This window comes from Hippopotamus amphibius, chromosome 6 (genome assembly GCF_030028045.1).
Source record: "Hippopotamus amphibius kiboko isolate mHipAmp2 chromosome 6, mHipAmp2.hap2, whole genome shotgun sequence".
NCBI classification, from domain to species: Eukaryota; Metazoa; Chordata; class Mammalia; order Artiodactyla; family Hippopotamidae; genus Hippopotamus; species Hippopotamus amphibius.
In genome coordinates, this window is record NC_080191.1 from 123,470,011 (window position 1) to 123,496,875 (window position 26,865).

At 40.7% G+C, this 26,865-nt stretch overlaps 1 protein-coding gene across 1 annotated transcript in view; it reads right to left on the reverse strand.

Annotated features, from left to right (window-relative positions):
• SLC9A9 (solute carrier family 9 member A9) overlaps positions 1-26,865 on the reverse strand; it is a 535,038-nt gene that overhangs the window by 497,986 nt on the left and 10,187 nt on the right. Inside the window, exon 2 of the mRNA XM_057739599.1 lies at positions 21,416-21,618. Within this exon, the coding sequence (XP_057595582.1) occupies positions 21,416-21,618 (203 nt within the window). The remainder of the gene's footprint in view (positions 1-21,415; positions 21,619-26,865) is intronic.

Consider the following 26,865-nt stretch of genomic DNA (forward strand, 5'->3'; position numbering starts at 1 on the left):
TAGAACAGCCTATCTGGCATGTGTAACAAAAATTGCTATGGCCTCACCACACCCCATTTCCTTTTTGTCCTGACCAGATATCTAAACTACATTTCCTTGTAGTCACATGGGGGCATATGACAAAGATCTCGCATGCTTCTTCTATAGATAAAAGTAATATAAATAATCTCCAATCCTGGTCCCTAAAAATCCCCTATATCTCCCATGTTCTCTTTCTGCCTTTGTTAGCTCCTGTAGAACATCTGGTAGAGGTCCCAAATACTAGGGGCTGGCAGAGCCACTAGATTAAAGGAAGTTGGGCATGATTAATGACCCCTGGAGAAGACTGTAGTGTTCCCCTTACTGACCCAAAGGCCACACTGGATTGGAACACAAGCAAGAAATAAACCTTTACTGTGTTAAGTCATTGACGTTTGGGGGTAGTTTGTGAAAGCATTTGGCCTATTCCATGATTTGTGTGAAAAAGGAGGAAGTGTAGAATATTTACCTGCATATTATATATATGTGTGTGTGTATATATATATATATACACATATACATATATATGAGAGTGAGTCAAAAATTATCCGCACTCAGGTTATATTAAAACTTTTGTTGGCCACACTGTCTTATCAGCACTTTCCATTCAAGGCTACTGTCTCCCCAGTCACTGCTGTGAAGGTGTGAACATGGTACATCAGTTCATTTGTAACTGCGGTACAAGCAAAAATGGATGCCCCACTTGTGATCTGCATGAAAGAAGAGCAGCGTGCAGTGATTTGTTTTTTTGTGGTCTGAGGGTATACCTGGTGCTGTTATTTATTGAAGACTTTGTGCGCAGTATGGAGAAAGTGTTTTGTCACAAAGAAGTGTGTATAAATGCATAGAGAAGTTTAAGGAAGGTCGCTCAAGTGTTAGCCATCAAGAAGGAGCTGGACGCCTGTCCACATCCACAGCTGATGACAATATTGAGCGTACATGTGAAATTATTCTGTCGAGTAGATGAGTGACAGTGGATTATGTGACAAATCATTTGCAAATCAGCCATGGCTCTGCCTATGAAATAATCCATGACAGACTTAGGTTTCGAAAAGTTTGTGTTGAAGCCTAAATTTCAGATTAAACACAGAGGACTGCTATCCAAGGGCGCTGTGGTCTTGCATGACAGTGCACATACGCATGCTTCTGCCCACACCGTCGACACTCTGCAAAACCTTCATTTTGCGGTGTTAAAGCGTACTCCATATAGTCATGATCTTGCTCTCTTGGACTTTCACCTGTTTGGTCCTCTAAAATCAGCTCTACGAGGCCGAAGATTTACTTCTGATGAAGAAGTGAAGACAACAGTGCATTCACGGCTTGCAGCTCAGCCTAAAACATTTTTTAATGAGGGGATATGAAAGCTTGTTGACAGATGGACAAAGTGTATTGAAAAGCAAGGTGATTATGTCAAAAAATGATGTATTTGTCTTTTCTAAAAGTTAATTGAAGTAAATTCTACAGGCAACGTGCAGATAAATTTTGACTCACGTGTGTGTGTGTGTGTGTGTGTGTGTGTACACACAATCAGTTGTCTCTGGGGAGGCCAGGGAGGAGAACTTGGTGGCAGGAAGTGTGGGGATTGGGGAAAGGATTTTCTGTGTGTAGTTAGTGAGGGATGACTTTCTCTGCCGTGGCTTCATATCTATAGATGCAGAGATGACTGCTGCTTAGAGTAGGGCATCCCAGCATTTTTGCCATCATGACACACACAGAGAAAATGATTATATTGGGTCAATGGGGTAAACTGTGGGAAAATTAGGGTCCTGATGAGACTACTGAGGGGTGAAAGGATAAGACTGGGATTCTCACTAACCTCAGCCCAAGAATGAAGGGATTGACATCTTGTGGCACAGCTGTAACCCGTCAGTACACAAGCTGGGGAATGCTGTACAGGATTTAACACTTCTGGCCCTGGTCCCACTTCTCACTCACTCTCCCTAGGAAACAGAGAGTGACTAGTCTAACTGGTAAGCTGGAGAAAAGGAATTGCATGTGCATCTCAGCCTCCTCTCTCTACATGTTGGAATCAGCCCGTTTGCTCAAAGTGGATGCCCCTGGCTCCTCCCAGACCTAGGGAAGGTTCATGGTGTCCAGCCATGTCTGTGGCTGGGCAGGTAAGTCTTTCCAATTCTGGGGTAAAAGATGAGCAAGCCAGCTCACAGAATGAGCCTCACTATTTTACCTAGCTTTTGATCTCCATCTTTCTCATTCCTGTACTTATGTCTCACCTAGTTATAAAATCAGTTGGGCAACTATACTTCAACAATAACAAAAATTTTAAATACTACCAATTAAAAAAATCAGATGGGCAAAAGAGATGATACTGAATAACTTCTTCAAGATTCCAACATAGCCTTTTGTACCTTTTGAACGTTGCCACATGAATGTATTACCTACTCAAAAAATAAACTGAAGTCCTTAAAAAAAATGTGTGTTGCGTAGATTAGTTTGAAGGGGACTCAAGATTGGCCTAGATGAAGGTAAACCACTGTTAAGCCACAGTTGCCAAAATAAGCACAAGGTAATGACAACGTGAATGAAGGTGGCTGGGACAGAATGGAAAGGAAGGAACAAACCCAGGAGACATCTATTCATTCAACAATATTTACTTACAATAAGCCAGGCATATGGCAGGGAGGATTAGCAGGGCTTAACGGTAAAATAAAGAGGCAAAACCGAAAAACCCCTGAAGGAACCTATGTTTTTGCAGCTGGATGAGTGACTGAGTAAAAATGACTGAAGAGGAGCTGACCCGGCAGAGGTAAGAGGAGTCAGAAAAGCTGAGGGCTAATTGAAGCCTTTGCTCCCTGCGTCTGAGGTGTCTGTGAAACACTTAGAAATACATGCTTGGGGAAAGGTCGGGGCCAAGGAGAAATGATCCAGAATCGTCCACATGGAGGAAATAATCTGAGTACAGATGGGCTCCCTGCAGGAGTGGGTGCCATAGGAAAGAGACAAAGACCAAGAACAAACCCTGGAATGGGAAGAGGTGAAACTACAGCAGAGAGAGACAGTGAAGGAACAATCGGAGAGAAGAGCAGAATGAAGGTCAGGGCCACCGAAAGCCAGGGAGAAGTACTGTGTAAGAAGGGGGCGCTGCTCCCTGATGCACGGTGGCCAGATTTAGCAAAGTAAAATACAGGACACCCAGTTAAATGGGAATTTCAGATAAACGACAATTTTTCAGAATAATTTCTTAGTACTGCATGTGGGACATACTTTTCTCAATTATTTATTACTTATCTGAAGCTCAGTAAATAGACAAAAATAAAAAAACCAAAAGTGAACCTGTGTTTCTGCACCTGGTTGACTGAGGGAATGGATAACCAAGGAGCAGCCGACTCTTCATTCTGATAACAGTGACTGAGAAAAGAGTTTTGCGGGCTGAGAAGAATCCTTTGAATTTCATAATTGGGAAGTGGTTGTCGAGCATTTTCAATGGGTTCCAATCAAGAAGTGGGTACAGGGAGCTAAGGAAAAAGTGAGTGATGGGAATGTGGAAGCAGTGGGTTCTAGACACTCCATTTGGGAGGCTGAGTGTTGGATTCTTTCAGGAAGGTGATAACTGGCTCTAGGATGAGACTGACGAATGAAGGAGAACAAGTGGACAAAGGCTATGAAAGAAGGAAGCAGGAGAGCAGATCAGGACAAAGAATGGTAAGGATAGAAGTTTAGGGAGGTAAGAAAGCATTACAAGCATCAAAAAGATAATGAATTAGTGTTTTTTAAAAATGGGGAAAAATCCTGCTCTTGACATTCAAATCTGTGGAACAGCCACATTAGGAGATAGTTGTTCACAGTGAAAAGCATTCTTCCATTTCTCCAGATGGTTTCCTACAGAGCCCTTATATGTGGCAGGGACTCATCAGAGAAATAGGCTTTACCTCCCGTAGCTTGCAGTTTAAGAAGTACATAGTGCCACAGACACACAGGCTGTCAGGGGAAGAAGATGCCCCAGAGGTCACCCACCTTAGGGGTGTGCACACTGATCTCGGCCAATCCCCAGGGCTCTGCAGAGGGAGTGGTGGTGATGGGAAGTGGGGGCCACGGCGCTGGTGTCCACCCTGGCTCTGCCCTCCAGGTGCTGCCTGAGCAGCTCTGATGTCAGCTGTTTCACACATTGTGAAGCGTTTTCAGATTTTCTTTGAACGAAGGGTTCCTCTGCTCAAAAGTGTTTGAAGCCCTGACCTAATATTGTCCCCCAGAAAGTTTAAGGGACATGTGGAAAGTCACAAGGTCATTCAGAGGTACTGCTGAAGCTACAAATCCTAAACCAGAGCTGTTTCTCTTTTTATTATATTTATGTTCTTAATTTCACTTCAAACAAGTTTTACATGATGAGTCAGAGTTGAAGACCCTTCCTCAGAAGGGACCAATACCCTAAGTTAGAAAGGATTCTTTCCTTCCATGACTGTATTCTTGAACTTCATATACATGTATCTATAGCAGTGATTACTATTATTTGTTTATTTTTAAATTTTACAGAAATTTAGCCATAAATAGCTTTTTGTATCCTGCTTTTTACATTCAGAAGTGTTTTTACAATGTATCTACATTAATACACGTGGATCTTGTCCATTTGCTTAAGCTGCTGTATAGCCTTTTATTGGATGAATATATCATGATTTTTTTCTCTTCTCCAACAAGAGAATTAGGGCAATTAGGTTGTTTCCTATTTTTCACTATGACTAAAAATAATGCAATAGATATTCTTGTACTTAAGCCTTTGCATATATGTGTAAAGTTCTCTAGAAGTGGAAAATACCTAGAGGTAGAACTGCTGGTTGATAAGGTATAGGGATCTTCAACTTGAGTAGGCTGAAGTTACTTTAAGGTGGTTACACCAATTTACACTCCACAGGAGAGAATTGGAGTTTCCCCCCCACATTCTAGCCAACATTTGACAAATTTCTATTTTTTACCAATCAGATAAATATGAGCTGCCATCACATTCTTGTTTTCTTTGCATTTCCCGTTACTAATGAAATAAGCATATTTTCCTTGTTTATTGGCCTATTGTGACATCTCTTTAGTGAATTTTTGGATCATATCTTTTACCCAGTATGACCTTTTCTTGTCCATTAGTTCTTCACACAATCTGGTTACTATTCTGTTTTGGTTATTTACATTTCAAATACATTCTTCTATTCTCTCACCTCCGTAAACTTTTTACCACTGTTTTTTAACTTTATCAATGGTGTCTTTTTCATGCAAAATTTTTTCATTTTAATGTAGTAAAATTTATTCCATTTTTACTTTGATTTACCTTTTGGTAACTTCTTTAAAAAATCTTCCCTTGTCCTGATGTCATTAATATATTCTCTGCTAAAAATTTATAATTAGCTGTTTACCGCAAACTTTTAAAAGCCTCAGGAAAGGTTAGGGTATGATAATAAATAAATAAAGCAAGTTACAAAGTTTTAGAGACCATCTGATTTAAACCACATAGGAAAAGAATGTAAAATATATGTAAATATATTTTTGTAATAATAATCATAAATTATCACTGAGAAATTGTGAGATTTCTCACAAAACTATGATGACTTTTCAAGTAATTAAAATTCCAGAAGTCAGAAATACACTATTGTGAACATCGTATGTGCCAAAATGACAGATATAAGCACTGATATTTTACTGGAGGTAGGTAACGTCTACAAACCCAGGCAAACCTAAGTGGAGAATTGAGAACAAAATGTTTATATAATTCTAAATATTTAGCTTGGCAACATAAAGTTGTGGAAAGCACATTGAACTCAGAGTCAGAAGACCTAGTCTTAAGACCAATTCTGCCACAGGTCAATCTTGACCAAGTCTCATAAGCTTTCAGAGCCTCAGGTTCTGAAACATAGGGGTGATATCTGATCACCTTATGGAATAATGGTGAGAATGAAATGGAAATAACTATCATGGAAAAGGGTATGCACAGTCATTATAATTTAGGCAGGGCTGAAGTTCAGGGTCTATCTTCCTTACTTATAGACTACTACAGTTACCACTTGTCAATTAATCATAATAATATGTAACAATAAAAAAAACCAACTGACTTTTCCATAAGGCTGTTGCAGTTTTAAAAGTGCCTTCATACACAGACTCTCATTTTTTTCTTTACAACAACCCTTTGAGGTATTATGAACACCTCATTTTTACAGAGGTGTAACCAAGGCTCAGAGAGTTACGTGGCTTTTGCAAAGTCACATACCTTGTAAGTAGCAAGACTTGGACTCAAACCTTAGCTTCTAATTGTGAGTCCATTGCTTTGTTGATAACAAAACTGACAGTTAATATACCTTGAACACATTATGAACCAGGCACTATTCTAAGTGCTTAACATGTATTTTCTCATTTGCAACTCACAATGACCCTACAAAGTACTGATAGTTAGGAATATCCCATTTTACAAATGGGGAAATTGAAGCATAGGGAAACTAATCGTCTCACCCAACAGCTCACAGCTGGTAAGTAGCATTTGAACCAAGTAATATGGCAGCAGGCACTGCCTTCTTAACTAAAATCATCCATCTGCCATCCACCTACGGGTTCAGGTTACCCACTCCACTACTGGAGGTGTCCTCATTAGCTGCAAATACACAGAGACCACCTACGTTTCCAGATCATTGCCACAGCACCTAGACGCTGATGGCCAGAGAGTCTCCTATGTTTCTGCATAAGATTCTTGATACATAAACTTACCTCTGTTACCTTTGTGACCCTTTACTAAGGTAACCATATTTTCTGGATTGACCAGAACAGTCCCAGGTAATACCCCTTGTCCTGCCCTAATTATTTATTATGCCCTGCTTCACTCTCAAGAGTTCCAGTTTGAAAATCAAATGATATGGGCTCCTACTCCTCACCCTAGACACCCAGACTCCTGACCTTTTAACTCCCTACGCAGAGCTTGGATTGGCTGCTGGTCCCCTGTAGGCCTGCCCTTTGTTGTGTGGGCTGCCTACCTCCCCTCATCCCCACTAGCTGTGCTTGAACATGACAGGGGGACTCCCTGGCGCCACGTCAGCAGGGGAAGAGAAAATAACAGGTGGGTGTGAGAAGGGCCTGGTCCCCCATCTCACCAAGAGTATTCATTGCTTAATACACAGGTAAGGATTGCAAAAGGAGAGACATCCAACACAACTGAAAACCTGTGCATCACGATTGATCCCCCCCGCCCCCCGCAATCTGGAATTGATCTTAATCTTGGTCAATCTTTATAAGCAAAAGAAACTGTGCCTTCCAACCCTTGGAATAGACAGGAACATCCCAGTCCCACAGAGTTTCTTTTTTGCCTTACAGTTTTTCTGAGTTTGCATTATCTTTTTGGTCCTTAGCTTTGAAGTGTGCGTGCAGCTTCCCCATCACAAGACCTCACCAGGGAGCAACTGGCCTGGGGAAGCTGGACAGGGAGCGGCTGAGTCAGCAAGGGCCACCGTCTGCAGCAGGCACGCGTGAGGGGATTTGGGGGAAGTGGAGGGAGGTGCTGAAATCAGCAGAAAATAGATGCCAAACAGTTTGATTTAAAATTAAAATGACGTGTTTTTCAAACAGGGCACTCACCTTAAAAATGACGCATTAAAGAACAACACTAAGCTTCCTTCAACATGCCCACTTCAAACTCTGTCCCAAGGGGGAAGTCCACGCTTGCCAAGGGCAGATGTTAAGGATGCAGAGCAGTATTTACAGCACGCCTAGCACTAAACAACTTTTTCTCATTTATTTTGTAAAGCTGAAGTGGGTATCACTGACCCCTGTTTTATACATAAAGAAAAACATGAGAAGTTAACTTCCCCAAGGTCTGGATGCTGGAAGCGGCAGAGATAGGACTCAGCCCTGGGTGTAACTGCCAAGCTGCAATGGATTGAATATTTGTGTCGCCTCGAAATTCATATGTTGAAATCCAACCCCTAAGGTGTTAGTATTAGGAGGTGGGGGCTTTGGGAGGTGATTAGGTCGTGAAGGTAGAGCCCTCATACATGGGATTAATGTCCTTATAAAAGAAAACTGAGAGAGTGCTCTCATTCTTTCCACCACGTGAGGACACACAGCAGGAAGATAGCCATCTATGAATCAGGAAGCCAGTTCTCACCAGACACCAGATATGCTGGTGACTTGATCTTGGGCTTTCTAGCTTCTAAAACTGTGAGAAGTAAATGTTTGTTGTTGAGTCACCCAGGTTATGGCATTCTTGTTATAGCTGCCCAAAAAACTAAGACAAAAACCTTATGTATTTCTCTATACCACCTTAGAGGCAATCAGTTCAAGCTGAAGATATGAAGCTCTAACAGTGCAATTTTAAGACAATCATCATGTGAGAAAGAACTCTTTTTGTGAGATGAAACACAAGGTGTGTGGATATTTCCAGTTCTTCTAAAAATAGAATGATATAGGCATATATTCCTTGGTATGCTAGCAAATCATTTCTCTGGAAAAAAAAATAAAGCCTACAAGCCCCGATTTGCAGCAGTTGACAATTTCTGTGGTCTAAATACTCCTACCATGGCCCATTTCAAGCTGCCAATGTTTGATCAACTGGCTTGTAAGATTCCCGGATATTTAATAAATAATCAGCACTCAGAGCACAGACAAGCCTTTTCGAGGACTCCAGTGCATTATGTTACTCCAGCTATGCGTTAACTCATAATTTGGGTACTCTTCTTTAGCACATAACATATACAAAGCTTCCCAGACTATGGAATGTATAGGAGAGCAGAATATATCCCCCCAAAATATGTCTTTTTGACAAAAGAATTATTTTGAGCTGATTATTTTAAGAAACAGCAGACACAGGAGAAGATCTGAAAACAGACTAGAAGTTACCTTTTTGTAAGGGAAATTTACATTAAGGAAACCTCCATTTGTAAGGGTGTCTCCTTCTTGGAACCAGGAAGAGAACCATGGCTCTAAGTTACATGAGACTTATCAATAAAAAAGGCAAAGACTTAAATCTGCACAACCATCTTACCCTTGTTTACCATACACGTCTTGGGCACCTTCCTAAAACTTGCCTTCGCTACACACTTTTCTTTGTTTTAGCTGAAGTTGCTATTGAAGCCTGAATTCTAAGGCAACTCTTTGGGTTACTCATTCCCTAGATTTCTTGCAGGTATATATGAAATAAATATGTTAATAAACTTCTGTTTGTCTTTCTCTTGTTAATCTGTCTTTTGTTACAAGGGCCCTAGTCGAAAACCTAGACAGGCAGAAAGAAAGATTTTTCTCCCCTACAAGGGTCACTGTGTTAGATACTGGGATTTTCCTTCAATGGAGGCCTTGTCACCTCTGCTGCTTAGAATGCTGTCAGTCCCTTCAGAGATTGCCAAGACTGAAAAGAGCCACCTCACCCAAGGTCACGCCCTTCCCACAGTAGCCCACATCCAAAGACAAAATGATTTGATATTTTAGAGTTCAGGCCATCTCAGTCCAACTGTGGATGACTCTGAAGAGCCATTCTCACTCCAGAGCTTCCCAAAGAATTAGACAAAATTGTTGGACCTGTATCACAGCTTAACTTCTCCCTTGGCCCTCTCAGGCTTCTTTGCTTTTCCATTCATAAGGAGTTGACCTCAAGGGCACTTGACCATCTGGTTCACTAAACTCCACCTCTGAGTCCTCTAGGAACCCAATAGTCAGAATGGTGAGGAGGGAAATTCCCCAGCTGTCCAGTGGTTAGGACTCTGTGCTTCCACTGCAGGCGGCACGGGTTCCATCCCTGGTCAGGGAACTAAGATAATCCCGCACGCCAAGTGGCACGGCCAAAAAAATAAAAAATAAAAAAATGGGAACAGTGAAGAGAATCTGAATTTGTAGGACAGTCTCATTCCACACCCCTCTACCTGAGGCAGAACTCTGTAAATCAGACCATGTCCAGTTAGCCTTATAATTAAAAATGGATCTGAGGAGCAGCTGAGAGACCCCTGACTCAAGACAGGCTTAAATGGCGTCAGGAGACAAGCCAGTTACCCGCACAGCTTCCTCAAGGTTCTCACCTCTCCTGGTGGTCGCCACCCCTCCTGCGCCACTGACGCATATCCCACATTCAGGCTGTATAACCTGCTAATGGGGAGCTTCTTAATGACCTCAGGGAAGAACCAGGAAATGCAGCTGGACGCAACCTTATGTAACCACTCGCTGGAGACTGGCCGTGATGAATGTGCACTCTCACCACAGTTAAATATTTTAGAAGGAATAAAGCAAAGAGGAAAGGAATCGAAAGATCTGTTTTATCTACTCAGACTATAAGTCTTATGAGAAAGCTCTCTTTCTCCCTCCCTCCTTCTGTCTCCCTGTTTGCCCCTCCCGTGCCCAGCCTCCTTTTCTCCTTTTCCCTCTATCCTCACTCAATTATTTGGAGATGAGACTGACAGCAATTTGACCCTCTGAGTACCAAAAAAACATCACAGAGTCCTGGAACTTTAGTGTGAGGAGAAATCGGTGATAGATACCTGAGTATAAAATAGCCAACAGCTAAGACAGGACAGAGTAGCAGTGAGAAGTAGCAACTGACAAGCAGAGAAGGATACTTCATGATATTGAATATCATCCACTCACTTGCCAGGGTCCATAGAGGTCAACCATGTGCCAGGCACACTGCTGTCAGCTGGGAGTACAATGTGACCACAGACAGACCTGGTCCCTGTCCTCCTGGAGCCTACAGGCTAGTGAGGAGATAGATATTAATCCAACATCATAGATAGAAATCTTAATTTACAACTCAGCTAAAATACAGTGCGAGAACACCAGCTGGAGTTTTGAGACAATAGAACTAGATACTGAAGTATGGCAGTGTGGGGTTACCTGGAGTGGGATTAAATGTCCCCCAAAAGATAACAGCCCCTAAGAGCATCCCTCCCTCAGGCCAAGAGCCCACGTATGTACTGGTGCTGCTGAGACTCAGAATATAGTAAGATTTCAGAAAAGAGCAGAATTTTTCAAGAAACATATCAAAAATAGTTAAAATACAAATAAAATTTTAATAAAATATGAGCCATTCTATTGGGCTTTAAGTTGAGGAAGTGAACAAGATGATCCACTTGAGAGTGCAAAAAACTTTTTATATTTTATTTTTATCTCATCCTTTAAAAAATTCTAGCTTGATACTACTTTATAATGTACACAATACATTGGTACAATAGTACTTGCATCTGATTTGTAAATAAATAGACATATGTTAGGTACATGTACTCAATAGTGTTTTACTGATGCACAAATCAAAGTATGGAAATCAGTGCTTTAAAGTACTCAGCAGTTAGCTGGTGCTTAATAATAACAATTAATATTTACGGAGGACTTAATGCTATGACATATTATCTGGTTATATGAATTATTTCATTTAGTCCTCATAGTAACCTTCTGAGGTTGGTACTAGTATTGCCTCATTTGACAAAACAAAGGCACCAAGCGTGAGATCACATGCTAAGATCACCCAGCAGGCTAAAGGTAGACCAGGGGTTCAAGCCCAGGCACCCTGACTGCAGGGTGGGGCTCTAACCGTATTATGCTGCTTCATACGTGCCAGTTCCCACCACGTATGTGCTGATGTTTCACAGAATAATATTGTGGTGTTTTCTGGAAAGGTCACTCAGGAGAAATATTTTGTTCTGAGATAACACACAATAAACATAAGACATTAATAATTATAGAAAATAGTATCAAATAACAAGGTATAAGTCATTTTTTAAAGATTGGCCTCTCGTGGAACATATTCCACCATGATCTTGAACTGAGTAGGATACGGAAGTGGAGAGAGTAGCTTCAGAGCCCCCAGCCACCCACTCCCCCCCCAACCCCCAAAACAGCTTTGAAAACCTGTCATTTGATAGCTAAGTGGATGGCTACTCAGCAACCCAAAGTGCTAGCCCACAGTGTGCTCTGACGCGCTGGCTCCCACAGTGCCTAAAATAGGTCTGTGCTACCACTTTAAGTCCCTTCTGGAACTAGGCAAACGGATGACCAAATGGATGTCCTAAGATGGTCTAAGACCAGGCGATCATCAGGAGGCAGGGGTGATTGGGAGATTGGTGGGTATCTCAGTTGTTTCTCCCCGTGGTGGTCTGGGATACTTTCTCGGACTTGAAGCCAGGAACCTTAGAAGCCATCCCTTTACTACACAGCTGTTCTCCCCCTATCAGATTTTGTCATGTTAGAAACAGCATCACGCCTGTGTTCAACCTACTCATACACTTTCACATGACTTCTTTTCTTTCCCAACCCAGAGTGAGTGTGAGAGACATCAGTACAATCTGTGCTCCTATCACATGACACTCCAAGAGACCATTGCCACCAACAGCTTTTACATTATTTTGAGTAGCTAGGTTTTTTGTTAAGAAATAAAATTGGACAGCTGGTTGGAATGCAATCCCTGCCACAAGTAAATGTCCCAGCAGTCAGTTTCCTGTGAAGAAGAAAGGAAGTCAGAAGAGTTTTTTAGTGTTGCATCCACAGCTCGAGCTGCATTCCAGGTGACGAGGGCTTAATCCAAACGCTGCCAAATAGATCTGTCTAGGGTAATTCTTAATCTTGCACTGGGGGTGCTCCAAGTTACAATCAAACTATAGTAGAACAACTCCTTCATGTCTGGACTGTGCATGCTGAAGGAAAGACTGCAAAAGTGGCCAGGATGCTAGGCAGGGCCTGCCAGTCTTTGGGGCATGATATTCCTGTTATTTCTGCATTTTCTGCATTTTCACTGCCCATTCCAAGTTGACGTCTCTCTTCTTCTCTACTCTTCTGACCACTACACATAGAATTTTTCCAGAACTTTTGTATAGACAAAACTGATCTTGGATATTGATGAAAAATATAGCAAAGAACTGGCAAGGGGAAAAAATGACCTCTGGAAAGCAAAGGCATCTAGTCTTATTTAGTTTTGCCCTCTGCTTTGAAATTCTCTTCTTCCAGCTCTCTGTGTGGCTCACTCTTCATTCAGATCTTGGCTCCAACTTCACCTCCTCAATGAGATCTTCCCTGCAGGACATATCTAAATATACTTCTCTCACCATCCTCTCATTTTGTCAACATTTCTTCATAGCACATGTCTCCACCTGACATTAGATTATGAATGCTTATGTTGAACTGTACCTTATCTATCTCTCCCCTAGAACCTAAGCTGCATGAGATGGAGGACTTTGTTTTGTTCACTACTGTATTTGCATCACCTAAAACAAGTGCTTGGCATACGATTAATGCCCAATAAACATTTATTGAATGACTAAGTGAATAAAGGAAATCTATGTTGTTCAATGACTAAATTAAAACCAAATGGAACTAATCATCAGGGAAATGCAAATCAAAATCACAAAGACATAGGAGATAGCATCTCGTACATGTTAGAATGGTGATTATCAAAAAGACAAAACAAAACAAGTGTCGGCCAGGATGTAGAGAAAAAGGAACACTTTGCACACTGTTGGTAGTAATGAAAATTGGTGCAGCCAGCATGGAAAACAATATGGAGGTTTCTCAAAAAATTCAAAAATAGAACCACCATACGATCCAGCAATCCCACTTCTGAGAATATATCCAAAGGAATTGAAATTAGGATCTTGGAGAGATAGCCACATACCCATGTTCACTGCCGCATTATTTACAACAGCCAAGACATGGAAATAACTTAAGTTCCCATTTATGGATAATTGGATTAAGAAAATGTGCAGCAGAATTATTCAGCCATACAAAATCAGGAAACCCTGCCATTTGCGACAACATGGATGGAACTTGAGAACATTACGCTAAGTGACATAAGATAGAGAAAGACAAATACTGTGTGATCTCACTTACTTGGAATAAAAAAAACAAAAACAAAAACAAACGAAAAAAACGAGCTCCTGGAAACAGAGAACAGATTGGTTGTTGCCAGTGGTGAGAGATGAGGGGTGGGAAAAATGGTTGAAGGTAGTCAAAAGATACAAACTTCCAGTTATAGGGTAAATAAATCCTGGGGATATAATGCACAGCATGGTGACTATAGTTAATAATATATTGTATATTCAAAAGTGGTTAAGAAATTAAAAGTTCTCATCACAAAAAATCTGTAACTACATGAAGTGATGAATGTTAACTAAACTTACTGTGATAATCATTTTGTAGCTGATATATATAGATAGATAGCTATATAAAATCATTATGCTGTACACCTTAAAATAATACAATCATATGTTAATTTTATCTTGATAAAACTGGAAAAATTTTAATGGATTATTTAGAGTCTTGAGACATTTCTGAAATCATTTCTCAGGCCAACATCCTACGAAGTTCCACAAAGGTGGAAGAAAACAGACAAAACAAATTAAAAATCTTAGGTTTCTTTATTAACAACAGATCTCTTAACTAAAGTTTACAATGAAAGTAGCTAAGTCTATTCAAACAGCCTCATCCCATGCACTGCCAAGCTTGAGATCTCCCAGGACCATCTCATATGTAAGAGTCAAGACTTGTCATGACAGAGAAACATAAATCATGAATCCCTGTTCTCTGTAGAATGGAGAAATAATTTATAGTATCCTACAAATGTTTCTCCAAACCCAAAGCACTAATTTATTGTGACGCTTGCTTCTCTCATTGTGCCTAGAACAATTTTAGAGATTTCTTTCCTGTCTTTTCTTTATCCTCTCCAGAAGTGTCCCAGCACTAACTGCACTTACATATCTCATGGTCTAATCACCATGTTTCTGATCAAGCTGTTCCTGTTACCAGAAGAGCTTTGCCTTCTGGCCTCTGCAGCCAGAATAATCAAGCAGAAAGAAAGACTGGATAGAACAGAAAGAATTTACAAATAAATATGTGAGAATTAAGACTCTGAACCACAAAGTCAAAATCACCATTATAAAAAGAGAGTGAGAAAAAAATGAAGACACCAATGTTTTGATGCTGCAAATACAAAATTATTTTTTAAAGTCATACAATTAGCTGTTGCTATCAATATTCTTCTTTAAAATACCTCAAAAATCTACAGTATTATCAACACGATTGATAATAACTTCAGTGTGACCTATTTGGCTGGCAATTCTCTTTATTGAAACAATAGACAGGACAGATTACTCAGCAGTGTAACTTATTCCAAAATAACTTTCCTTACCAAATGATAGTGTCACTTGTCACACAGGAAGTGAAGACTTGGCAAACTTTTCACTGGGCAGTTTCCTTTGACTTTTCACATTGCAGTCAACTGATTTATAAATTATAGGAAGTATAAATTTAACTGTGCTGACAACTTTTTGAAAATATACTGGATCTGCAAGAATTTCCAGCCAAATGGTCTGCTGACCTTTCCAACTCAATGTGGAAAAACATATTGCGTAAAATCAGTGATAAATAAATTAATGATGAGATAAATTCATTCATCAATTTTAAACTATACTTGTGATTTTCCACTACAAAGCAGCTCCTTCCCTTAACTTTTAAGGCCCCCATTTCTGTCCTGCCACTCTCTGTGAACCCACAAGACAGGGTAGCAGAATTAGCTCTTCTCTCTTCCGCTTTGTGCCCAGTTACTCTAAACTCCAGTGTCTTCCTTCCTTGCTTCTGTGGTATCTGCCCCTTGGTTACCATTCAAGCGGAAGCCTCATCTGTCTCTCCGCTTTCACTCTCTACCTTGCACACAGGAGCCTAACTATTTCTTGGCTTTTGTCAACATTGCACTCTTTCACTGACTACAAATAGAGTGAGTGTTACTCAGCATTTAACAGATCCCATCACCAAGATCTGCCCTTATTCTTACCCTGTTTCATCGGTCTTCCATACTTCAACAAATTGGAAACGGTTTTCTTTCTTGGAATACTCTCTACCCCTTTTCCGACCTCCACATCAAGCTTTTCCCTCTGCTCGGAATGACTCTCCTACCTTCACAAACTACATATATCGTGGCCAGAGTTAATCAGCTACCCTACTGTGAAATCTTTTCTATCACCCTAATAAGAAATAATATTGCCCCCTCTGAACGTCTGTGGTATTTGACCCACTCCTTTGACAGTTGTTCTGTGGTGTATTTATTCATTTATTCATATACTGTGTTCTTCCTAGATGTGCTAATAAACTCCTTGAGATCATTCCTTATTTCAGAATTGAAACTGATGGGACTCACTCAGTTCACTTGTATTGAAAGAATGAATGAATGGATGAGTGATGGAGAAGGTTCTTTTATCACCTGCTCTTCAAGAGCAAGTTTTAAACTTCCTATTGATGTGAAATTCAGAAATGCTCAGTAGACATTTTTTATTCCTAAGTATTCTGTAACAAATTAATGTCTGTTAGCCACTGTGTAATAGAATATAGGCCCCACTCGGTTAAAACTACTTGGATCCACAGAATTGTTTGACAGATAGTGTTGGAAACATTAACTGAATAGATACAAAGCAACACAGCCTAGTTTTATTCTCTCAGAAGGTTGTTCTGAGATCATGTGCTGCTCATAATATACAGAAAAATACTGTTTTCACATATCTTTAAGTAAAAATATTTTTTCCTTTTCTACACTTTTATCTGTATTGAGCATGAACAAAGGAAGCATGGCATATGGTATTTCCTGAAATTTTTACATGTTTACAACGTGCCATAAAAGCACATTACACTGCTGCTTACATAAATGCCAACAGCTCTCATATTTTCCAATTTTATACCTTCTTATTGGAAGAAACTCAGGGAGCCATCAAGCCCGGCGCTGTTTCCAAGCACATCAAGGCCTAACCATCCCAGAAATACACGTGCTTTTACAAGTATTCCAAGAGATGATTATATAGCATAGGAATTTATTCCAGCCTCTTCAAATCCTGAAGTCAGAAATTTCACCCAAGCCCCTGAACTACATTCTTTTAAAAAAAAATAGTTTCAGTGTATATCTTTTTTTTTTTTTAATGAATGAATGAATTTATTTATTGGTTGTGTTGGGTCTCCATTGCTGAGTGCAGGCTTTCTCTAGTTGCGGCACGTGAGGGCTCCTCTTCGTTGCAATGCTCAGGCTTCTCTTTACAGTGGCCTCTCTTGTTGAGGAGCACAGGTTCTAGGCATGCGGGCTTCAGTAGTTGCGGCAGGTGGGCCCAATAGTTGTGTCTCACGGGCTCTAGAGCGCAGGCTCAGTAGTTTTGGCACACGGGCTTAGCAGCTCCATGGCATGTGGGATCTTCCCGGACCAGAGCTTGAACCCGTGTCCCCTGCATCGGCAAGCAGATTCTTAATCACTGCGCCACCAGGGAAGCCCTAAACTACATTCTTCTGAGAGTAAAACTCATTTCCTCATCTTGTAACTTTTAGAAACAAAGGCCAAATACTCCCTTTCATTTGTACCACAAAGAAAAAGGACCCAGTGGAGCCACACCAATGGCTTCTGTGACACCATGGTGCTAGACTTTTTTCTGTAATTCTGACCATCCTTTTCTCTTTCCAGCACTAGTCCTCATCTCCTTCGACCCATATCAGTGGGAGATTGCCCAGGTCTCAGTCCTTCTCTGTCCATAGGGCCACTCAGGAGCCTGTTCAATGGTTGGGATATGATAAACAACTCAGGACTCACAGTAAAGTGCTATGGGTCTCAGTTCGGCTTCTGACCACTAGTGGGACCCTGGACCCACCATGTAATTTCTCTGGATATGAATTTATATCTATGTGTACACAACTAAGACTAGATAATATCTTAGTCTCTTCAACCATTGAGCATCCAGGACACTATTCTACCAACTCCAAGATGATAGCTTCCAAATACTCTAGCTGTATATACTCCACCAAGCTCTTAGATTCTTCCATTTATGCATTCATTCGTTCACAAACTATTCACAGCAGTAAGCATCGGGCGCTATGGTCAGCTTTTGGGACACATTGGTCAATAAAAAAGGCATGATCTCTGCCTTTGTGAAGTTTACAGTCTACTGGACATCAAACAGTGTAATAATGATAATTAATAAGCAAGAAATACATATAAAATTTCAGAGAGAGGGTACAATGTGAGAAAATCACAGGGCAAGCTCTCTCTGCAGAGGTGACATTTCAAGATTCTAGGGATGAGAAGGAGCCTGACATCCAAAGAGCAGGAGTGAGACCATTTTAGGTAAAAAGAATAATGTGTGTAGAGGTCAGGAAGCAAGAAAAGTACTTCGTGTGTGAAAGGGGCTCATAGATCTGCAGCAGTGGAGGTGAGGAGAAGCAGAAGAAAAATGGCATTTTTCTCCTCACTATATTCACCTGAACACAACACAGGACCTAAATCACTGGTTCCCAAACTTATCTGCACATGAGAATCACCTGGTGATCTTCTAAAAGTCCCAAAGCTTAGGCTGCACCCCAAACCAGTGCAAGCACAAACTCCTAGGATGGAACACAAGCTTTAGGATTTTTCACAGCTTCAAGTGATTCCAAAGTTCGGACAAGTCTGAAAATCACTGACTTAAATCAATTTTAGTGCTTCAGTTCTTCTTTTACTCATCTATAAAATGATGGAGTTTGACTTAATAAAGTCGGGGCTCTTTCTTTCTCTAGATGATCTCTCTCTAAACGCAGGTCCACAGTCATTTTCACCCATCCTCTCCCACAAATCTTTTTTCCCTCCTTACCTTTACCCTGGGACTCTCACATTCTCCTAGCCAGACCTGAAACCTTAGAGTCTTAGATTCTTCTCTTCACAGTGTTCCTATAAATCAAGCAGTTTCTGTTGACTCAAAGCATCTATGAGGTCCTCTTCCTTTCCCACCTAGATAACCACTTCCTGCAGCCTCACCCTCCAGTCCTGCCCAGATCTTTCTGAACTCAATCCTGCTGCCTATCCAAGCCATATCCACCTTTCAAAGCCCTTCTAGGTTCCACCTCATCCAGGAAGCCTCCCTAACAAGCTCAAGTATCTATGACAACTAATCCATAAAGTTTTATAATCCTCACAGTCTATATGATACAATTTAGAACTGAATTATATACTAGCATACGTTATACATTGGTCTTATCTCCCTAAGGGATGTTAAATAAATGGGAAAAAAAAGACATATTTCATTAATCCTTGGCATTTATTAAACATTCAAACATTATCTAGTAGCAGCAATGGTGGCACTGGTCTCAGAGGTAGCGCAGTGGTGATGGTGTTGGCGGTGGTATTAGAAGAGGCAGTGGAAGTAAGAGCAGAGGCAGTGACAGCAGTGCAACGTAAAGGACCTTATGGCAGCCAGGCACTTCATATACATCATCTCATTCAAACGTTGAAACAATACTACAAAATCATTCTAATCTCCCCACTTTACACCTAAGAAAGTTGGAGATTAGGAAGTTCAAGGAACTTACTAAGGATAGACGGCAGATCTATCTTGTCCTGAATTTTTCCCCCATTACTCCATGTTACTTCCCTACAAGCCTTCCAATAAATAGGCCCTTTTTTGGAATTCTCCTGCATCTGACACAGATTGATTAACTGCTTGATTGATACGAATGGCTGCATGCAGTGGAGAATTCCCGGTAACGAAGACAGACTACGGGAATTTCATTTTCGCAGACTTACTAGGGTTCCCCAACATTGGCACATAAGCAACAAATGTGTTTTAAGATATACTCTGGCCATTTATAAAAAACATGCTTTCTACTTAAAGTCATTTAACATGGTAAGTGTACCAGTGGATGCCCCTTTCTCTACCAGCAAGGAACTGGGGGATTTACTCTAGGTACTGAGCCACATATTGCAAACCTGGGATGCCTACAGGAACAAAATGCTAATTGTGAATCAATAAGTCACATGCTTTAGAAGTTAATCTATAAAATACTGGAGCCATTCAAGGCCAATTAAACATTTCATGTGCAGAACTCATAATCCACCCAATGAAAAAACCAAGAAGGCCCCAGAAACTTAGATATTTTCTTCATCTCTTGCCTTAATTTTTCAAAAGCAAACACTGGAGTTTGGCCGCTGATAAAAACTCAATATGTCAATGACACAGCAAAAAATTTCTGATCAGGTAATCCTGTTAGAGAACAAGTTGCTATAAAAACAGAGCTAATTATCAGCATCTTTGTGGGGAGTGGTCAACCTGTTTGGAGAAATAGTGCTGCTTAGAAATGCAGATAAAAATAGGTAAGAGAGTGAGGAAGAAAATAATCTATGTTTTGGTACTAAGCAAAGTAAAACTGAAGAGTGTGTTTAAATCTTATGCTGCTAATAAGCTCTCTTAAAAAAAAATTTATTTCAAGATAGTTTTCTGTTATTCATGTGACTAGAAAGACTGTCATGGAAGAGATCATCCAAAATAGCAGAAGATCTAGAAGTTGCTCCTATTTACTTCAGAAATGCATTATTTAATTCACTGTTTTGTGCTTCACTTCACTTTCCTAAGTCTGATTTAGCCTAATATTATAATCAGTTTGACTCTTCTGAGGCCTCACCAAGTGCTAGGAGGAAGTTAATCTAGAAATGTGTTTGTGGTAGATAATGTGAAAAAAAAAAAAACCGCAAAAAAACACTAGAAATTACTCATCTTGACTGAGGTTGTCAAGATCATGTATTCCCCCTCCTGTCCCAGATCTCTCAAAATGGGGGGAAAAATGTGTATTTTGAAAGAAAATTAAATCTATATGGAATAAAAGTGATAAAATGCACTCCCATAATTTTAAGGAAGTTCTTGGCTCCGACACAGAAGAATCTAGAATAAGTCACATGAGATCCTGATTCTTAGCATGTACTTGTGTAGTATAAAACAAACTCACTTATTCCAATAACTGATCCACACACAAGGCACCATGAAAGGTAACCTCACCTGTTTTCTGACCCAGAGTCCTGAGAGGAGAAGAAAATTTCCCTTCCAATAACTGAAGCAGTTCACACATTTGTGATAATAAAATCATTTTTCAAAGATGAGTGAATTCACAATTTTTCCTTTTTCAATCTAAGATTCCCTAACTAAACGGACGGAGCCAAGATCTCTTGAGATTGACTGTGTAGGTGTATTTATAAACAGCCAAGTGGCTAGTGTTTTGTGTTGGCAGCTAAAATTCAGTCATTTTAGATTAAGGACCTCAAGTGCAAAATGTTTTTATTCTCCCCTATTTTCCTTCTGACTTAAGGGAGATTTAAACTGAGGAGCCAGCTGGTAATATATACAATGATATTTAAAAATACAGATGTGAAAACTTGAATCAAGTATTATGAAAGGCAGAGTCAGCTGAATTATTATTATCTTTTTACCTAATGTAACTGGCTTGCAAAACAGTTATAATAAAAAGCATTCTTCTCCAACTTCTAGAAAAAAAAATACAGACAACTGAGCTTACAATACGAGTATATCAAGGCATTAACCACTTAGTCACCTAAATTGGCCCATAAGTGTGGTATTGAAAAAGGGCATACGTATGTGTATGGATGCATTACTTACAGTGGCTCATATATGATGCAATTATTTATTACTGGAAAACAAAAATATGTGACCAGAGATGAAGGGATCCTTACCTTTTCAAGTATAGCATTGCCTTGGTGAGGATTGATGTTGTGCTGGCTTATTTCTCTCTTGTATTTATATTCATAAACTTGGTCAGTGATATTAATCAGCAGAGTTGATGGACTGAAGACCAATTTTCCACAATCGTACACCGTTCCACTTTCAATATCAGTTGGTGCTGTAGCATATCGTAAAATTAATCCCATTACAAGGCCTAAAATAAAGAATACATAATTGCACTGGAGAAATGTAATTTAAATGTTCACTACTAGATGCTTTCAAATATATGATTTGTAAATTACATAGATGGCAGGAGAAAGGGTCATTGCCTGGTTTAGAAAATTGTTCCCTCTTCCATAGATACCAGCTCAACAGATTGTACTGTTAAAATATTTGCGATGGACGCTGTTAATAATTCTCCTTTTTTCCTTCCTAATCAACCCACAGATTTTGGAGAGAAGAGCTACCCACCTCTTCTATCCATGCAAGTGCTCAAGAAAACTTTGGCTCTGTGACAGATACTGAGTAATCTAATCAGTCAGGAGATGGAATTCCCCTGGAGAAAGTTTCTGGTCCACAGATCAGCACATATCTGAGACAAAACCATCAGACTAAAAGGTGAAACTTGTATACTATGGTTAGGAGACAAGTGTTCTTATTATCTCCCTCAGAACATGATCAAGGCAATAGGTTTCTCTACTTTTTGCTGGCAGGTATCTTGTTACCTTGAGGGAATATACTCCGAGGACACAGTCAATATACCGAGGATGGTAGGACTGAGATATAGACAGAACCCAGGTCCTGGATGGCTTCACTGAGCCCTGGATCAACCTATCCTGGAGCAACCCTAATTCTAGACTTCTTGTTATGTGACATAATACATTTTCTAATTTTTCAAACAATTTAAAATCGTTTCTGCTTAACTGCAGCCAAATGCATTCTAATGATACGATATTCCTCTGACAAAGAGTTGAACTCAAGTGACAATCCTTGACTTTAAAGTTTACAAACTCTGTCAGGATGCTCATGGTAATCTGATAAATGTGAACTCTCTTAATATTGTGGATTTATTAACAAATAGCAAAGAAACTTTAGAGGCCCGTATATTCCTCAATTTAAAATTAGGATTAATGTATTTGTTTTAGGATAAATCCACAGTTTACTCTTTAAAAACATCAAATGTTGGAGGTTTTACCACTCCTTTGCGAATCCAGTCATCTAATTGCCTTTCATTTACTTAATAAAACATTTGTTGGGTATATATTTTGTGCCAGACATTTATAGATTTAAAATAAAAATACAATCCCAGTCCTACAGGAGCTGAAGTTTGTAAAATGAAGATCCATAAGCAAACAATTATAACACAACTTGACATGTGCTATGACAGCTGGTAAGGACTCTGTGTTATACGGGTATATAGAGGAGACACTCCAAAGCCCTTTGAATGATGCAAAGCTTTAGATGAATCTTAAAAGGTCACATAAGATTTGTCCAGATGAGCTGAGCCAGGGAATGAGTTGGGATCCAGGCTGCACATGTGAGTGGCAGCACATGAGTAACGGCAGAGACAGCTACATGCTCCCTAGGATTTTTGTCCACCAATGTGTAGAATAGTTGCTAGGAAGTGGCTGCTCGGCTAGAGATTGTGTTTCCAGCTGTCTTGCATCTGGTTAAGTTCTCACCAATGGAATATAAGCAAAAGTGATGTGTGCCACAGCACTGAAGAAGTAGGCGAGTTTTCTCCCTTCTCTTTCCCCAGTTATCAGATGGATGGGGAGGAAACAAAGGCTCTCTAGGTAGACACACTCACCACACTGAAGAAGCCCAGGTCCCTAGGACACCAGGTAGGGGAAAGCCATCCACCAACTAGGAAAACCTGCATTGGACTGTTACGTGAGTGAAAAGTTAACTTCTCTTGTGTAGTCACTGAAACGTGAGTGCTTCTGTGTTAACAGCCACTAGGATAACCTAATAATATAATGTATAAATACAGAGGAACTTAAGAAATCCGATGGAGTTAGGGAATCAGCAGTGGAGTAAGAAGAGAATAAGTGGAGAGAAAAACAGAGAGAAAAGCTCTAGACCACAGAGGCCAGGTCATAAAGAGACTCCTCTGTCATGCTAAGAAGTTTTTATCTTTAACCCAATGGTAATACAGAACTATGGAAAGATTTTAGGCAGGACAGTAAAACAGTCAGATTTTCATATAAGAGCTATCACTTTGGCAATAATGTAGAGAACTAGAGTGAGAAGTACGTATGAAAGCAGATTTCTGTCAAAAATACTTTTACCTTACTTATTCCTGCTTCAACATTTAGCCCACTGCCCCATGATGCTGAGAAATATTTTATCCTAACCTTTGCTAGCAAGAAAAAATAAGTGATGGGTACATAACCACCATGAGCACTTGATCCATCACAGAACAGTGGGCAGCCTTCCACGTGCAGTGTCAAGTGACTACAATACAACTAGTCAGGAAAGAGAAGGGAAGACACACCACGTACGCTGCACGGGGTTTAGGATGCCTGCGTAAGAACATCACTTTTCCAACACTCTAGTGGAATCCTAGGAAGGGTTCGTTTTCTAAAAGTTACTTGGCAAGTTACCATGAATGATGCTATGACCTCTGCTTTCTGCTAAGTGAAATATAAAGAAGGGAAACAAGATATTATGTGCACGGGGCCTGAATGGAAAGAACCTGTATCGATAACATCTGAAATTCCCAAAGGGTGAGCCGCTTATTTTTGCAATATGCTTTCAGTGCAAGGACAAGAAGTAAACATGAAGTGTCCACCATTTTTTCCCAAGCAGGGAAAACAAGTATGTGTCATGAGAAGTGCTTAGTACCTGGGTTTCTGTAGTTAATTTCATACAGTGCCTCAAAACCTAAGTGGCCATGCCTGGCCCTCTGTACCAGCTCTGGTTCCAGCCTTCAGGAAGAGGCACACTGAAGCAAGTGGAGTAAGCTACTTGCTGCCAGAGGTGACCAGATGTAATAGCCATGAAAACGCACTTTTCAGATAGATCTCCCACTATGAGAAGTGCAGTTGACCGATGGTCTGAAACTCACGACTGCAGTCATGCTGAAGCCAGCCAATGACCGATTGCAGCAGGGGCACTAAGACAGGGAGATGGGACTCCTCTGAAGGGTCACCATGGCTCAAAGACTCCGCATCAAACCTTTCTTAGAATCGCAGTTCAGTCTAAATCTTTTCCTGCCCAGCCTCCCCTCCTTCCCTCTCTCCACAGGGGTTGGTCGGGGCTGCACCAAGGCCCAATAGCTAGCCCAGCATCTACAGTCTCCCTCCCATTTTTCCTCAAAGAAATTACCCCCAATAAATCTTTTGCACAACTAATCTCTCTCCAGCATCTGCTTCTTGGAGGACCCAAATTAACACACTAGACAAAAGGCCCCGGCCCTCCTTCCCCCAACCCCAAGGGTTGAGAGGAATCAACATCTTGGCACAGGATAAGGGCCAGGGGGGAAGCTGCAGCCTCACCATGCACTCGGTTAACAAATGCATCCTCCCATTTGTGTCCCATTTGTGTGCAACCAGAAAATCCTTAATGTTGGAGGCCAGACACCTGCTCACAGAACCTCAAAATGTTTTTGACAGCCACTCAGAGCTTTAGCCGTAGGCTGACACAAATGTGGAGTCTTGAGTTAACACACTCCAGCCCAATACTGTATGAGAGCAGGTGACAGATAAAGTAGGAATGCTAGTAGGAAGAAAATGCTAATGAAAAGGGATCATTTTTATACCCCCACAAAGATACAGTGTAAAGAAGACATCCACTACTTGTGCACAGAGGAAGGAAAGAAAGGACTGTCTACCATGACTTATGGACGCAAACCAGCACTCTCTTTGGTAAGCCATGAACCAGAACCCTACCTGCCCAGGGAGAAAAGGAGGCAGCCTGTCCCAGCAAAGCAATACCACCAACACATGTGCTTAGCCCTGGTCCCAGTCTATACTCTCACAAGCATGACACTTGGCTGAGCTCTGTCACCTGGCTGGCTGGTAGCACTGCCTTCTCCAAGCAGAAACTCTAGTCCAGATACATCCCCTGGGTCTACAAGTTTGAGCATCTGGACAACTAGGGTGACAGTAGTGGAAACTTGCTCTCTAGTGAACCCTGACCTCACCTCAGCAGCATACAAACCCCCAAGATGGAGCTTGGATGAAAGACCTCATTCCTAAGGTCCTCACGATCCTACAAAGTCCATCTCAAGTCCCAGCTGGGGGACCTGTGCTCTGATGCAGCCTGCACTCACTAAGTTCCCTAATCTTTGAGTACTTACAGTCTGAACCAGACCCTTTTGGCCCAATTTTATATAAGGACATATACTGTTCAGCATTGCTTTGCAGACTTTGGTTTTGTCACCCCCACTAGATAATGAGACTGTTCAGGGCAGAAGCTGTGCTATTCTCTTTCTCTCTCTCTCTTTTTTTTTTCCTCTAGAAAAGCCAAACACTTTAGGCAGTTATAACCCACCTTCCTCAAAGTCCACAAACTCCCTTGGATTCAAGAAAAAAAGTGTCCTTTGAGTTTATGTAGTCAGTCAGTGACCAACATTTTAAAAAGCCACATGTAAGGAGTATCACACCAAATGTGATGTTCCTGTCCTTACAGAGCTTGCAATGTAGCTCTCATAGCAGATGCCTGACATACAGTTGACATGGTGATGTTTGTGGGAGAAGAAAGGAGGGAGGGAGGCAGGAAAGAGCCTCATGAGCTTCTAAATGCGTCTCAAATTGAGACGCATTTAGATATGAGCTGTTTCTTTCTGGACTGGCTCTCCATTCTCCACATTGAAAATATGAGAAAACCCTACTCTCCTCCTCCCTTCTCCCTCCTCCCTCCTTCTGCTTTCATGCTACAGACGTGAAAAGCATTGCTCTAGGACTTGTGGGAGTTATAAAAGTGAGTAAAATATGGCCCTTATCATAAAATATTTTAATCCTATCAGGCCTTTTCCTTCTGCCCAATCCTGTGATCCTGATTTCTGGTAAGAATAAGGTACAACAAATGTTTCCTAAGTGTCTTCTAATATTAAGCCTGCATTTCATAACCAGTTTCCCTGCATCTTATTGAGTCATTCTACATGATGCTGAAACGTCATCCTAAAGACACTTTTCTTAGAGGAGTATAGATGGGGATTTACTTTTATATATAATGATTATATTTATATGTAATGAAATGGATAACAGAATGGTTTTTAAAACACAACGTGATGAAATCTCTTTGGTTATGTTCAGACCAATGATTGTATTCACACGCTATATCACACACACTGCCACACCGCATTGGCACACTCCAGCAGGCTCCCTTCAGATTCTCTTCCTGTAGGAGCGGTGCTTTTATGGAGTCGCACAAAGCAACAAGCCCAACATGCATCTAATCAGAATACTGCATAGGATTTAAATGCCACATGACATTGGGGAGAATTTAGGAGCCT